We start from the raw sequence: 16925 nt of genomic DNA on the forward strand, positions 1-16925 counted from the left end.
TACACTTTAAAGTAAAAGTGTGTACATGTGTACCATTTTAAGCACTCAGTGTCTTTCTCCAGGGCTCTCTTTTCACCATGCTCTTGCTCAAAACAGTATATTATTTGACAGTTTGTGAAATGGAGGCAGAGAGACTGTTAAGAGAAAACTGCAATCATGTCCACCTTGCTGAAACAGCTGCTTTCCCAGCTTCCTCAGGTTCTGCATTCCCCATATCTTCACTGTTACCAGAAATAAGACTAAAGACAGGGAAGCACCATGTCTTAGGGTCCTTTTATTCAGCAGTAACAAGGGCTCCCTGGAAAAGACTTGTTCAAGTAGTGCTTTGCTGTGACGCCCCCCAGTTACGCCCTGGGCACTGCACCATCTAGAGTCCTGTGCCTGGTGGGAGAAGGCCATCTGAAGGGGATGAAAAAGAGGAGAGAACCTCCTCAGGCAAGCAGAGAAATACAAATGGAAACTGTGGCCCAGAAATTCATTCCCTTAAACTGTACCCATAATTGAGCGAGTCTTCATACACCCCCAGACATATGCGAACCTCAAAGAAACTCGTGAAGAGGTGCACAAGCTCACAAAGACTGCTTACGGTAGCTTGTCTGTTTACAGCTATTACTGTCACTCTTACCCGGAAACAAGGGGAAAAAAGATTTTGAGACAGGTCAGCATCGTGTCTATTGTAAGCCATTTGATTAATGACAGGCATAGTACCTTTTCTTTTTTAAGTTTCTTTTCTATTTCTAGTTCTTGTTTCTCTCGCCCTCCTGTGGGTTATCTGAACATTTTTTTAGGATTTCATCTTGATTTATTTATGGTATTCCGAGTGTTATCACTCCACATAGTTTTCTAGCGACTGCTCTAAGTATAACAATATACAACATTACTTCCACTGAAGCCCCTCTGCCTCTCCACTTTTAAATTTAATTTTCTTAAATGTTTGAGGAAAATTCTTAAACACTCCTCAAAGACACAAAAGTAAATACAAACAAATGGGAAAACACCTGGATAGGAAAACTCAACATAGCATTTCTCCAAACTTGATCTATAAATTCAAGGCAATCCTAATACAAACACCAGCTAGCTATTTTATGGAATAAAACAAGTTCTACTAATATTCATGTGGAAAAATCAAATAACTAAAAAGGGGGGGGAGCTAGCCCTATCAGACATTAAGACATACTATAAAGCCTCTATAATTAAGAGTGTAGTGCCAGCACATATCTAGACAATAGGAAATAGAATATCAAGTCCAGAATACATATGGAAAGTAATATATGACAAAGGTGGCATCTCAAACCACTGAGGTAAAGACAGTAAATGGTACTGGGGCAGCTGGGTAGAATTTATCTTTAAAAAGTGGTGTAGGGCAAGGCTTTCTAACTATGACTCAAAGTCCTGAGGGAATACTTGCAACAGGCATATTAAGAACTTTTAAAAAGTGAGAGACAAAAAGACAACAACCCAACAGAAAAGACATGAACAGACAATTCACAAAAATATAGACAAAAATATGCTCAAACTCACTCATTGACAACCTACATGCATATACACAAGACAGCAGGTGAAGAAACCACAGTACACCCACAAAACAGAGTACTACACAGCTATGAAGGAGAATGAGCTCTGAGGAGCAACTTCCAGAACATACCGCTAAGTGAAAAAAAGCAAAGCACAAAAGACTATCTATAGTATGCTACCCCTCACATAAGAAAGAAGAAGTTATAAGAAAATAGACATGTATTTGCTCATTTGTGAAAAGAAAATGCAAGAAGGATAAATTAAGAAGTAAAAGCATCAGTCATCTATAGCAGGTAGGGGGGCTGAAGACTGTATCTTCTTATAGCTCTGACCCTGTGAGCCACAGCAATAGTTCACAAACCCTTCCTTACCCAGAAAATAAACAGACAGTCCAAATCAACCAAGAGGAACCAAAAATAGAATGCAAAGTCTAAAGAATGAACCCAGCTATATTACAAATGAGTAACACAACCACACCTAAGGAGCTACGAAAAACGAAAAACAGAACTGACCTGAGCAACTTTAGAAAACAGGCTCTTGCCTATATACTATACATAAGACTAAAGACAAAAATGTAGTCAGTAAACGTGCTTCTCACAGGCACATGGGTTACAAATTCTGAAACTAAGTTATGTGTACCATAGAATTGGATAAAAATAAGCAAATGAAAATATATTTTAGGGCTTCCCTGGTGGCGCAGTGGTTGAGAGTCCGCCTGCCGATGCAGGGGACACGGGTTCGTGCCCCGGTCCGGGAAGATCCCACATGCCGCGGAGCGGCTGGGCCCATAATCCATGGCCACTGAGCCTGCGCGTCCAGAGCCTGTGCTCCGCAACGGGAGAGGCCACAACAGTGAGAGGCCCGCATACCGTAAAAAAAAAAAAAAAAAAAAAATATATATATATATATATATTTTAAACAATAAGAACTGAGTTTTTCACTGTTGAAGAAAGAAGTTACCAGTAAAGAAAAGGGGAGGGGTACAACGAATCTCGTGGTTCTGCTCTGGGCCACGTGAGGACACAGGGAGAAGCCAGCGGTCTGCACACCAGAACTCTGGCACCCTGATCTCGGACTTCTAGCCCCCAGAACTCTGAGAAAGAAATTTCTGTTGTTTATAAGCCACCCAGACTATGGTCTTTTGCTTCCAGCAGCTGTAACAAAGTAAGGTATCCGTGAAATTCAAATAGGGTCTTTAGTTCAATGGTATTGTTCTAATGCTATTTCTTGTTCCTGACAACTGTACCGAAGTTACATAAGATGCTCACACAAATGAAGACTGGGAGATGGATACATGGAAACTCAGTACCTACAACTTTTCTATGTGCCCAAAAGTAGCTCCGAACAGAAGAATTTTTAAAAGACTATGACGTATTCAAGGGCAGAGAGAGCGTGTTACTCAGTTAGGTGCTCCCAGCACCTCCACAGCCCTTCCCCTAGGATGAGCAGCTCAATAATGTGTTAAATGATGAATGAATAAAGAAATAAGGGACTGACAAGTTATGGTGTCTAATGAAGTACTAAGCATGTACAGACAAAACAATAAAAATGCCGTAGGCCAGAGTTATTTCGCATATAAAAAGAACTGTAGACTAAAGCCAGGAAATGAATCTTAAGTTGCAAAACTAAGAGCTCTGAGACTTCACGAAACCCCTTAGGGAACTTGCAGAAACTAAAGGAACTTTGTTAAGTTCTGAGGAATGGTTGGGGAATTGTACCAAGACGTAATTAATCTGTTTCAATCACTACACATATGTGACGCTAGCTTCCCGTAACAAAGGAAGGAGATAAATTGATTTGGAATGGAAAAAGGGCAATTAGAAGCCCTAAAGACCTAGTTTAGGATTTCTTGGCCCTGGGCTTCTGGTAAATTCACTCTAGAACATACTCCTATTAATATGAATTCCTAGGTGAAATGATACCTTGTAACCTGTAACCTACCTTGGGTATTTTTTTCCCCAATAGGAAGCAGATAATCAGAAGGCTGGAAAGTAGCCCTCAAGCCGACGGAAGCGTTAGGATCTCCTGTCTGCCCTGCACAGTCAATGCTTGAGAACTCACTGTTACAGCTGCACAGTAAGCCCAAAAGTGTTGTCCAGGCCACATGTTCAGAGTCCAATCACAAAGCAATCGCTCTTGATCCTTCGATCATCAATAAAGTATTACCCTTAGGGTAAAAATACTACCATGGCAAACAAATTGCAAGCTACACACTAATCTGCTCATTCTCAGAGCATCTACAAATGGCTCCGAGCTGAACACTCCTCCCCGTGCCTCAAGTGCTGAGTATCCAAACAATCCACCCTAGAGGCCACAGAGAAATAAAATAAGTGGATGCTACGTCACTGTACCACCAATAACTTAATACAGAATTATATTGAATTTCACTTTTCCTTTTTTTCCTTTTATGCTTTTAAGAAACCAATTCAGATTCATGAGCACTACTCATACTACTGAGTGTGAGATACTCTCTCTGCAAGAGGCTTTTTCATGCTCTGTACCTTACTGGATATAAAACCAGTTCTGGGTTCTGTCACTTAATCATGTGACTTTAAATAAATTTGTTAAAAAGGTGGCACAAAGGTTAACAAACTTGACCTTGGTCACAAAACTATGTGGTAAAGCCAGGATTCAAACTGAAGTCTTCCAATTTCAATCTGGAGCTTTTTCTTTTATACCAGCGTCAGCCAAAAATACTTAACCTGGGAACAAGGACAACTCAAAAATACTCCACTCAAGATACTAACACAGTATTACTATATGGTTACTGATAAACGTAACGAAGAAAAGAAAATAAACAGCTGTAGAAGCTTAGCTTGAAAGGCAGGAATGAGGGGCAGCCAAAGCAAGAATTCAAAAACAGCAGCAGAGCAGTAATGCTGGACCCTCAACACAGACATCTACAACCGTGAAGATGCCACCATCTCTTCTCGGAATAAATTTGGTTTGGGTAGGGAAATGCTACAGTCTCAATTTACACAGAGAGGCTGCCGAGGAGTTCTGTTTTCCTTTTGATTCATGATGCCTAAAGGACAAAGCTCTCTCTTCCTTTATAGCCCAACCCTAGCACCGGCTTGAAAGAGAAAGTTATACACCGGTCTCCTCCTGAGTGAATGGAATGGCAAGAGCCCCTCGGAGTGCTGTGAGCCGAAAGAATCCACACCGCTGAGCACTTTGATCTCTGAGAAGAATGGTGCTAAGCACTAACACTGTCTTCCTCTTTCTTTTTTGTCCTCCATGTTTTTTTCAGTACATTCACTTGATCCTCTTTCATGTGCCTACGGCCTATTTTATTTGTCCTCTTTCAAAACTGAACTTATTTTTGGCAGTACGACTTTATATCTGTGGAGAAAGAAAAAAATTCTTTCTTAGATAAATGGTGAAGGAAAAAGTGGGAAGAAAAATGAAAGCCTAACCCCCACCCCCTTACTTTAAAATTAAAGTAATCTTGCTTTAGTGAAGAGGAAAGGAATAAATAGAGATTCCGGGGGGCACGGCTACTCAACTCTGCTTTTATCAGAGATGATCTTACAGTGAGCACTCTGAGAACCAGGAGAGATTACTAAGCAACAGCAAGAACCCCCCAGATGAGCCCCAGATGCAAGCAAACGTCAACACACCCATAAGGATTACTGAGCAGCTACTAGGCCAGACCACCAGTAACCATGTGGTCACATTCATCTGGTGTCTTTGAAAAAAACCCAACTGTCAAGTCACAGAAGAGATGCTCTATTTGAAGCCAACAAAGTCAAATTTAAGATGACAGCTTTATAAAATCACTGTATGACCACTTTAAAGAAAATACCACAGGAGAAAAAAACTAATCAATAAGGGTTCTGGTCACATACACAGGAAAGGAAGATCACCACTTTAGCACTCCAGCTCTTTGGTGGTCAGTGAAGAGACAGTAACCCGTACAGTTACAGAAGACACCTGACTGTAAACCTAGCGAAAGTAAATTCATCCGGGTCCAGCTAGAATTACCTGGGACAACCCATTCTAAACATGCTATAGTATAAAATGACTCTACAAACCGAAACAGTCTCTGATCAATATTCAAATATATTCACTTTAAGCAAATATATCAAAATCTGTTGAATGACCAGAGTTACATATCTCACGTATTTACTTAACTTCAACTCTAAATTGCTTAAAAATCATTCATCTCAATCAATGAAATAAGATGGGGGGCGGGGGAGCATGCAAAGCAGATAAGAAATAATCCCAGGACCAAGTCAACTGTCTTAGCTAATAATTTAATGGTTCCATCAATCTATACAACCTTCCGTTAACTTGCTTTGTTGAGCATGCAAGTTTAAGATTGGAAAGCCACCGCCAAGAAGACACGAAAAGCTTGGGGGAATTTTGTTAGAAGTTTATAAAACACTGCATGAATTCTCTAAATGTATCTGAAGTCCTGTAGGAAGCCAAATCTAACCACATACACGCCCTCCCTTACAGCGGGGCCTGGCAGACTGCAGTCTGCAACAAGCCAAATCTGGCCCGCCACCTGCTCTTGTACAGCCTGAGAACTAAGAATGGTTTTTCCATTTTTAAATGGCTAAAAAATAAATCAAAAGAAGAGTCATATCTCCTGACGTGTGGGAACTAAATGAAATTCAAATTTCAGTGTCCTCAAGTAAGGTTCCATTGGCGCACCGCCACCTCATTTATTTACATGTTGCTTGTGGCTTTTGTACTACAATGGCTGAGCTGAATAGTTGCAACAGAGACCGTGAAAAATTATCTGGCCTAAAAAGTTTGCCAAAACCTGCCCTATATTAAAAGTTGCTACTAATTTGCCTTCAAATAACTGGCTTTAGCTATGTAGCTTTGCACAAGAGACTCCAGATGGTTTTACTGAATACCATCTGAGCAATATAATAGAGAAATTACTGTATCTCATTGTAGTTAAGCTAAAAGCCAGCAAATCCCTATGACTCCCCCCCCAACCCGCCGCTGCGTTGGGTCTACGTTGCTGCACATAGGCTTTCTCTAGTTGTGGCGAGCGGGGGCTACTCTTCCTTGCAGTGCACGGGCTTCTCAATGTGGTGGCTTCTCTTGTTGCGGAGCAGGGCTCTAAGGCATGTAGGCTTCAGAAGTTGTGGCACACAGGCTCAGGAGCTGTGGCTCGCGGGTTCTAGAGAGCAGGCTCAGTAGTTGTGGTGCGTGCACAGGCTTAGTTGCTGCATGGCATGTGGGATCTTCCGGGACCAGGTATCGAACCAGTGTCCCCTGCATTGGCAGGCGGATTCTTAACCACTGCGCCACCAGGGAAGTCCCCCTATGACTTTTTTTTAAACCATGTTCTTTAACAGAGAAAGTGGTTCTTTCACCATTTTGTTATTTTCAGTGGGGAAAAAGGTATAATAAAATCACTTGTCCTTACTTCCTTTACCACCTAAGAAGTCCCAATTCTTCCCCTCATAAACAAAATATACCAGAGTAAATAGGTTATCTTTTTCTTGAAAGGGACAGAAACTACCAGAGGGTGTGAAGCAGAGGCTCACAGTCACTTTTTGGCATTATTACCTAAGACATTAAGGCTAGCAGCAATGTTACCTCAGAATAAAATCTTCTGTATGTTTTCCCTACTCCCAAGCTTTTTAGTAGTAAACTCTTCATACACACAGAAATTTAAAAGTATACAGGGCAATGAAAATTCCTATGAACTCTGCCTAGATTCTCCTACAATTACATGCTGCCGTATTTGTTTCATCCATTTTTTTAAATCTATCTTGGCAGTGACTGAATCTTCAGGAAATAATCTGTATAACACCCCACCCTAAATACTTTAGGAACGAATTTTCAAGGAAATAAAATACAAAACTCTAGAGAGGTTTTAAAAGAAAAAAGTGGTTTTTCCCTCTCACACAGGTTAGTGAAGACAGAGGCAACCTCTGAGACCCCAACAAGCCACAAAGTTAACACCAGAGTGTCAGCTTGCTGAGACCACAGGGGCAGTGTGATTGATACTACGATTACCAGATGAGATCCAGGCAGCTTAGACTCTACCTACAGTGGCCTATGACTTCTCCTTCACAGAAGGACCACACATCTCTGGCGCTTACCTAAGGGCAGCAGCGTGGTAAGTGTCAACGTAGTCAGAAATGAAGAGCTCTCGGTTCTTGATAACTGGGTCTGTTATGACAAGTTCTCTTCCAGAGTCTGTCACACACACACACACAAAAAAAAAGTTAATTAGGAGGATATTATAATTGAGTTTCCAGAAAGGATTAGGAAAATTTCACAAAATTTTTCTTTCAGGATCACTTCCCACTATAAAAAGCACAGTAAATAACCAGGCCTGTCAGCAAAACAGAGAAGAGGAATAACATACAGCAGGAATAACAGGAGCAAGCGTCCTGTGGGATGTGTTTCTGCCCTTTATTAAGTCCCCACAGTTTGCTGAAATGTATTCAGCAGAAAATGAAAAAAGAAGGAAAAAGAAAACAACTATCACATTTTAGCAACTTGTAAACTACTAAAATTTTTCAGTGATCCTGTGCATCTGGTATTTTATTGCTAAATATTCAGGATGGAGTGAAATCACACTGTTTCAAGTTGAAAAGAATAACCAAGTTATTATTTTTAATAAAGAACCATCATTTAACTGTTTTAACAGAAATTTAATAGTTTCAAAAAATGAAAAAACTGGTAAAATGTAAAAGAACATTATTCTTCAAAACTGTTTTCACATTACTGCATTCATAGGCCTGACTTCTAATGTGAACTTCATTAATTAAAACAAAAAAGAAAAAGAAAGAAAGAAAGAAAACTGTTTTTGACTACTGGTTTGTTGACTCAAAACCTGTCACCAAAGGCAGTGTGAAGGAGTGAGACAAGCACAGTCATCTGGGCCAGAGAGCTGGATCACTGCCCCGGGGTCTCCACTCAGAAGACAAATAGCCTTGGCAACTCCTTTAGCATCTCTAAGCCTCGATTTCCTGTTCTGGAAGTGGGGAGTGACAACCCCCGAACTCATATAATTAATGGGTAACAAATGTGAATCAGCTAGAATGAGGCCTAGCACCTCAAAAAAAAATCAATAAAAAGAAGCTATTAGACATCTGAACAAACGTAATATACACTTTATGTACATATCTCATGTGTCAATAAAGTTATTGGGTAGAAACTACAATGCCAGAGGAAGAAAAAATTAAAAGATGCTCTGAACTACCTTCCTATTGTTCTAAAAGTCAATACTCAAGCTAAATTTCAAAATATTCAGGAAAGCTTTGCTTTGAAAACTGAAGTTCACAACCCTGAAGTTCAACAATACAGATCATTAAAAAGAAACAAAATACAATTCTATAGGGTTTTCAGTGTCATTAGTTCAGCATTAGGTGAGAAAAAGGAATAAAAAGATGAAGCTACTTTTATTTCCAAAGAAGATCTATCACTACTCCTAGTTTAAGGGAAAGATCTACTAGCACATGATCAGGTTGTTTCTCTTTTAAGGCAGAAATAGTGAAAGAACTCAGCAAAAAAAAAGAACATTCCAGTAATGTCTATTGATAAAAAGCTTTTTCAGTGAAAACTTTTCATAGTGGTTATCTCCATTTAATGAATGTTTTTACAAAGAACTTTGCCCAAAGCTAAGAAAGTGTAAGAATCAAACCAGAAGGACATATTTACCATTTTCATTATGTCGATCCTGAACCAAATGCTGATACACAGAATCTGGAACTTCAGATTGACGGTAGTACCATTTGACGTTCATGAGTAGGTGGTCCCTCTTACTCTGAAAAGGAAAATCTAACAGCATTAGGAACAGGATTTCGGGTGCCCACAGGTGCATACCATACCCATGATCAAAAGCCCCGGAAACAGGTGGACAGGCAGAGAAGGAGACACACAATTACTACCAGGACCACAAAAATACATTAGTCAATTATGAGGTCAATTTTCATTTTTTGAAAAATCCCAGCCACAACACCTCTCTGACTCTATCCCTCAAAGTTGCTTATTTCAGGAAACAAAGGAAACCAAAGTTGAATCTATAAATCTCCCCAGTTTGATTAACTAATTCATTCGATATATTTTTTATTTAGCATTAACTACTCAGTACACCACATGAATACATTCTTCCATCTGAAGCTTCGGTTGTGTTGGCAGATATTTAGAAACTGTTTCAGCACACTGTCAAGGCCATTAAGGGCAATGAGTTTTCCCTGCTACTTTACTGCCACTTATGCTCTATGGCAAACTAACACAGCAAACTATGGGTGGTGAGGAAGGTACTATGAGTCCATGGAGCAGGGATCCTGTCTCATTTATCTCTGAATTTCCCAAGAAGAGAACACCTTGGACATGGATATGAATAATAGCGTTCTATGATGGTCAGGGTCCCATAAATGTTTGTGAGACACTTAACCATCTTATCCCTAAAAGTTAATTTTGTTCCTAGTTCATTTGAAGAATAAAGAATCAAATACTGCCTTTCCATTTGAAGGCTGTGGGGCTAGGGCTTGAGGGGACCATCTCTGTGTACCTGGTCATGAAGCATCTCAATGTGGCAGTGCACTAAGGCTTCCCGGGGCCTCAGAAAATACTTTCCGACCCAGCTGAGGGCCGTAAGGGACTTCCCCAAGGTGAGTGCAATACCACTCCTCTTAGCAGCTTCTACCTTCTCATCACAAGTCAGTGGGTCAGAAATGCACGAGAGCTAAAATTCGAGAAACACCTCACGTTTATACGGGAGATGGCCAAATCCTAAAGTATGTCAAAGGAGCCTTCTCTAATGAAGTAAGATGCTTGATGCTTACATGAGAGGTTGCACAAAGCCTTCACTAAAAGACCAGGAAGGCTCAAAAATATTTTTGCTAAAATATGTAAGCCATTCAAAGAACCAGAAAGAAAGCAACTGCCAAAGGTCTTGACTGAACTCAGACGTGAAGAAGCGCTATTCCCAAGTGAGTTCCATACACGCTAAGGTCCTTACTTCTGCAATGAACTGTGTCAAATATAGGGCATCATTACTGGTTTGAATAAAAGAGACTGCATACAAAGAATAATCCTACAAAATGGGTACTTCTTAGTTTTTATCAATTTTTCACTTTTATATTCTACACTGTTTATACTGAGGGTGGGAAAAAGAGGACAAATCAGTACGCTGCATAAAAAGAATACACTTTATATATAGTATAGGGGTTTACAGACAGAGCAATTACTTCCGGCAAGGGATTATGGAGGAAGGAACATCTGACCTGGGAAAAAATGGGAAATATTTCAATGAAATTTTTTCTAGGCAAAGGAGGAGACCTGAGAAATACACAAAGATAGAGAAAGTTCAAGACATATATAAGACACATGCAAGTGGTCCATCTGCATGCAGCACAGGAAAACATTCTGCATGATGGTGAGGGGAACCTGAATCCTAGCTGGAGTTTGGCCTTTAGTGGTTTTTTAACTCTCTGGGACAAATGGGGTCTTCTATCTGCACTGCTGACCAAAGCCACAGGCACTGAGGCGCAAAAGCCCAGGCCAGGCCGAGGGAGAGCAGCTAAAGGGCTCCAGTATCTTCCTGAGGCAGGATGATAAAGAGCGCACTCATCAGGGAAAGAAGGAGACACACCAGGGGAGGGGCAGGGCCTGTTTGGCAGTACTCAGGGATAAACCCGGTTAAGTAAATACACTGTCCAATACAGGGCTTCTCAACCTAAAAACTACTGACATTTGGTGCAGGCAAGTCTGTTGCGGGGGCCTACCCAGCGCACTGTTAGATGCGCAGCAGCATCCCTGGCCTTCAACCACTAATGCCAGCAACACTCCTCCCTCATCGTGACAACCAAAGACGTCTTCAAATACCGCCAAACGTCCCCTTCGCGTGCAAAACGCTCCCAGGTGAAGCCCAATGGTCTGACAGTTTCCTTTTTAAGGAAAGCTAAGCCAGAATGGTAAGACTAAACTCTAATTCAAGCACTACTGGGCTGGGCTGGTAAGTACAGGAAAGTCGGTCATGGTTCAAATCCCAACTCCATCACCTCCCTGTTACATGACTCTGAGCACATTACTAAGATTCTCTGAGTCTACCCTTTTCTGTAAAACAGGATTATCGAAACCTACCTAAAAGGACTCATGAAAAAACTGAAAAGATGGAAAAGCATCTGTAACTGAGCAGGAACTCAAGAGACTATTGCTTTCTGTTAGTAGGTGACTCTAACCAGTGTTTCACAGAAAACTTCAAGAACTTTGCTAAGAATTGTAGGAGTGATATCTTCTCCAGAATATGGTTTCTTTCAGGAGATGACAGTGATGTCTAGTCACTGAGCTACTAATGGATGCTTCAACACTCACAGCACAAAGGAATTCAGATCTGCTAGCACTCCTAGCAACAGTGTTCTAAAATTTATACTTTTACGTACTTCTGTAACACACCTAAGATGTATGAATACCAAATGACCAGACGAAGATACTATGAAAAAAGAAAATTACAGGCCAATATCTTTGACTCATAGAGATGCAGAAATTCTCAACAAAATATTAGCCAGCCAAATCCAACAACACATAAAAAAGATCATACACCAGGACCGAGCTGGATTCATCCCAAGTTCACAAAGATGGCTCAACATACGCAAATCAATCAATGTGATACACCACATTAACAAAAGAAAAGAGGAAAACCACGTGATCATCTCAACAGATGCAGAAAAAGCGTAAGATGTGTGAAAACGTGAAGGGCAACAGAAATAACCTTTAAAGGTACCATAATCACACAATGTCTATTTTTCAGAACCAAGCCAGTGATTCAGGTGACGTTTTGAGGTATAATACCTATGTTATCTTCTGACCCAGGCACACTTAATGATTCCACCCACACAAAATTACCACTCTAGTTTGTTTGTACCTAGATTTACCACTCCTAAGCCTTTACAAAGGGAGTTGAAAGCCTACTGGATTTCCTAATGCAATACTACCCAACAACCAGGGAGTGGCGGCATTGTCTTTAAAAAAAAAAAAAAAAGCCTCCAGATTCTGAATCCCACACATGGCAAAGGCAGGCAGGCTCAATGTAAACAAAAGTTCTGAACGAATGTAAGTAGCTCTAATGGACACAATCTTCCCAAATAGGCCAGGAATTTAGGTAAAGATTAAACGTCTATAAAGGGAGGCACCGTGTTGTTTCAGAGGCACTAGCCTAAAATCAGGTAATCTAGGATTTTGGTACTGTCCACAATCACTAGTTAGCTGGGGGTGACCTTAGTGAAGTCACCCAGCCGTCTGACAAAGTGAGGGACAGAACAAGATGATTTCTATGGTTTGGTTCCATCTTACATGCCTATGTTTAGATTTCTTCCCCAGACTTAACCAAGTAGATAAAATAGGATTGGGAGAGCACCCTTATGTTTTCTCTGTATCACACAATGGCATTAGCTCACATTACCATCCTAAGGAGTTTCAGGAACTAAAACGTCATCTTCCACGGAAGCTGCCTACTACGCGCTAAGGAACAGCACAAGGGAGCAGAGGGCACCCCCTCTCCCGGTACTCGCTCCCTCAGCCGTCAATCATGGGAAATCTTCATCTTCTTTACACTTTTCACTAAGCTAAGAATTCTGCTCAAAATCACAGAAAATTAAACGCAGACATGAACTTAGAGATCATCTGATTCAACCCAAACCATCTGGGTTTGGGGCCAATTACCTCACCAAGCCTCAATTTTCTCATATATAAAATGAGGAAAAATAATAGTCTGTATATACCTCGTTAGGTCATGAGGATTAAATAAATGAATATAAGTAGAGTGGACTGGCTCTCAATAAATGCTGGATAGTACTATCACTGTTTTACAGATGAAGAGAGGAGTTAAGCTGTATCAAGAGGCTGGTTATAAATTCTGCTTTTCTCAGATCCAAAATTATGCTCATAATAGCAATACAAAAGTAAATCCAGTAGCAAATTAGAGGGAAAGTTTCTTCACTTTTGCAACAATTCAAGAAGCATGTCAAGTATTTCTAACAAATATGCCTCATTATTGACTAGTGATATAATTGGACAACTGCATAATGGTCAAAGTGGTTATAAATGACACATTTTAAACACAATGCTGAATGAAGAAGGAAGCGGTGAAAAGCTTCCCATGTGAAGGCATCCTGGGGTATATTTCTGAACACAGAGAAGAGCCCACTGGGAAGTAAATATTTCCCACCATTTTTTCTTTAAGGAGAGAGAGATTGATCTGACTGCGTCCAGGTGGTAAGATGCACCAGCATTAAGAGAAAACCACCAAACCAATCTGCTTACAGTAAGGTTTCACAGGCCCTGTGCAAAAAAGGAGAGGAGCTGATTCTGGGTTGAATTATGGATTTGTCCATATCCCTGGCCCAGATTTCTTGAAATAAGGGATGAATGTAAATTTAGGGAAATAAAGAGTTTAACAGAGGACAAATCCCATCACCACCTGGGTTTAGAAAAGACAGCTTAATGGTAGGTGTTCAGCAGCAGAATAGGGAGGATTTCCAGATATTTGCATGTCAGGCAATAGGTTGAGAATTAATGAATTAAAAAGTCAAAACTGAAATTAAACATTGAGAAATAAGATAACTGAGAAAGGCAGACTAGAGGGAAAGGGAGGCAACAGAGACCAGAAAGGAAAACAGGAGGCTGCTGCTGAGGGACACCGGTTCACTCCGTCAAGAGCGCACACCTCAACTACCCCAAGTACAAATACACAAGATCCAAGGCTGAGAAGTCAATTTCCCTTCCCAGAGATCTTTCATGATTATTAATATGGTACTTTCATTGATTTTAAATAGCCAATCTGTGTCCTTCCTAGGACCAGTCTTAATTATCTTCCTCTGGGGAAACATTTTTACACAATATAAAAAAATAAAAGAAGTGCAGGGGTGCGGAGGTGGTGGTGGTGAGGATAGGAGTTCATTAATGACCAAGTAGACAAGTGCAGAGATCACCTTTTCAATGGTCTTTATTCCCAACCAGAATGAGAACAACAATAATTGTATACTCAACCTGCATTACAGAAGAAGGACCTTCTTTGCTCTATCAATCACCTACCAGGCCTTGCCAGATTATCAGGGCTCCCAAAGCCCTCCAAACAGGTCATTCTAGTCCCCCCACTGTTATTAAATGTGACAGAAGGATCAGGGCCAAAGACAACCCAACTAGGATATGAAGGTGGATATCATCACATGAACAATTTTGCAAAGTCAAAATAATCTGCTAGAGATAACACAGAACTTCCTTCACATTCTTAACTGCTTAGTTCTTGGGAGCGCACATTTCAAATAATGGAAGATCTAGATTCAGAGTCAGGTGAGATCAGACCAAAATTCTTGTTTTATAAAGCCAAAATGGCCAGTCAGGTTTTTCCAGAAATTTGGGAAATAGAAATAGCTAACATTTGTATATGGCTTAAGAAGATTCCCTTTGGAGAAACAAAATGGTGAAAATAAGGTGAAGAGTTACCCTTCCAGGGTGCTGCACGGCTGTTTTGAAGTTGTATTTCAACCCTGCTGAGTCTACCTCCACCAACAGGGTGATGCCTGTTGGGAAGATCACCCTCAAAAAGACCTTGGGGACACAGTCTTAGTGGCTTCAACCATTCCTGACTCTGGGGGAGGGGATTAGGGACAGACAGTAGGGTCTAAGATCACCAGTCTTCAAAGGCCAAGTATAACTCCAGGCATATGCACAGGGGAATCAATCTAAAGATAAGCTTTCGGCACTTCCCTGGTGGCACAGTGGTTAAGAATCCGCCCGCCAATGCAGGGGACACGGGCTCAAGCCCTGGTCTGGGAAGATCCCACATGCCACGGAGCAACTAAGCCCGTGTACCACAACTACTGAGCCTGCACTCTAGAGCCCGCGAGCCACAACTACTGAGCCCGCCTGCCTAGAGTCCGTGCTCCACAACAAGAGAAGCCACTGCAGTAAGAAGCTCGCACACCACAACGAAGAGTAGACCCTGCTCACCGCAACTAAAGAAAGCCCGCGCGCAGCAATGAAGACCCAACGCAGACATAAATACATAGATAGATACATAGATAAATTTAAAAAATAAATATAAAGATAAGCTTTCTGTACCCGTCAGGAGATCGTCATTACTCAACTATGTGGATGAACATGAGGACTAAGATGAAATCAGGCAGGAAATATCTTGTAATATTATTTCAAACCACTACGCTACTCCTAACATAAGACACTAACCGTGTAACATTTTCTATATCTATATATTTATATCTAAATAGCTTTATAGCCATTACAGCTCAAAAGGCCATCAAAGAGTTATAGGAATACATAAGTGCCATCAGGGCTCAGGCCATCAAGGTCCACCCATCTCAGAGTTCTGCTCTCACACGGGTACCAGGAGGTTAAGCGAAAGGCTGCAACACTGACTGCAGAGTCTTGTTCTCAAAGAAGAAAGGGCTCTGAGTATCTCCTACAAATAATCACACTATCATGTACAAATCTCCCTAATACACTGAGACATTAACTAAACATTTTGTTTCCTTTTATTTGAGAGGGTATAGTAAGGGCAAGTATACTTCTTACTGACTTCGACTAAACAAAGTATCCACCTTTGTTTTGTCCTAAAATGCCCTTTTCCTCCACCTTCCTCAGGTATGTGCACTGCCCAATGGTGACTGAACTGATCTGTGAAAGAACTATGACTGCAGCACGTCTCCCTCACGGGAGCCACAGCACTTGAGCTTCCAGCGCAGAAACTGGTTTAGTGGTGTGATGGTTAACTTTATGTGTCAACTTGACTGTGCTAAGGGATGCCCAGACAGCTAGCTGGTAAAACGTTATTTCTGTGTGTGCCCACGTGGGTGTTTCTGGGAGAGGTCAGACTTTGACTCAGTAGACTGAGTAAAGAGATCTGCCCTCCCCAATGTGGGCGAGCATGACCCAATCTCTTGGGGGCCCAAAAGGAACAAAATGAAGAAGGAAGAGCAAATTTCTTCTCTCTTCTGGAGCTCGACATCCATTTTTCCCTGCCATCAGCCATCAGAGCTCCTCTTCTTGTGCCTTCAGACTCTGTGACTTAACACCAGCAGCCCCCCTGGTTCTCAGGCCTTCAACATGAATTTAATTATACCACATGCTTCCTGCTTCTCCAGCTTGCAGACAGCAAGTTATACATATACTAAGGGACTTTCGACCTCCAAAACCTCATGAGACAACTCCTATAGTATATATACATATATCTATCTCTCCTATTGGGTCTGTTTCTCTGGAGAACTCTGACTAATACAAGTGGCTACTTATCATGTACTGATTGGCATTTGCAAATGGACATCACCTGGAACTACACAGGGGTCTACTCAGAACTAGCATAATGAATAAAATAGATAAAAATAGATGAAAGAAACAAGCAAACCATATCCATTTGATTAAGGTGCTTACTGCTGTTAGGCCCTAGAATCAAGGTTGTTACAAGCTCATTT

The 16925-nt window shown here is 41.0% G+C and overlaps 1 protein-coding gene across 4 annotated transcripts in view; it reads right to left on the bottom strand.

The window, feature by feature from the left end:
• The window catches only part of RERE (arginine-glutamic acid dipeptide repeats), a 426753-nt gene that overhangs the window by 164208 nt on the left and 245620 nt on the right, over nucleotides 1–16925 (bottom strand). For all 4 annotated transcript variants that reach the window (XM_060013632.2, XM_060013629.2, XM_060013619.2 and 1 more), the window contains 2 exons: nucleotides 9154–9259; nucleotides 7587–7683 (listed from right to left, as the gene is read on the bottom strand). In XM_060013632.2, coding sequence (XP_059869615.1) covers nucleotides 7587–7683; nucleotides 9154–9259 — 203 coding nt within the window. The remainder of the gene's footprint in view (nucleotides 1–7586; nucleotides 7684–9153; nucleotides 9260–16925) is intronic.

This window comes from Delphinus delphis, chromosome 1 (assembly GCF_949987515.2).
Source record: "Delphinus delphis chromosome 1, mDelDel1.2, whole genome shotgun sequence".
NCBI lineage: Eukaryota > Metazoa > Chordata > Mammalia > Artiodactyla > Delphinidae > Delphinus > Delphinus delphis.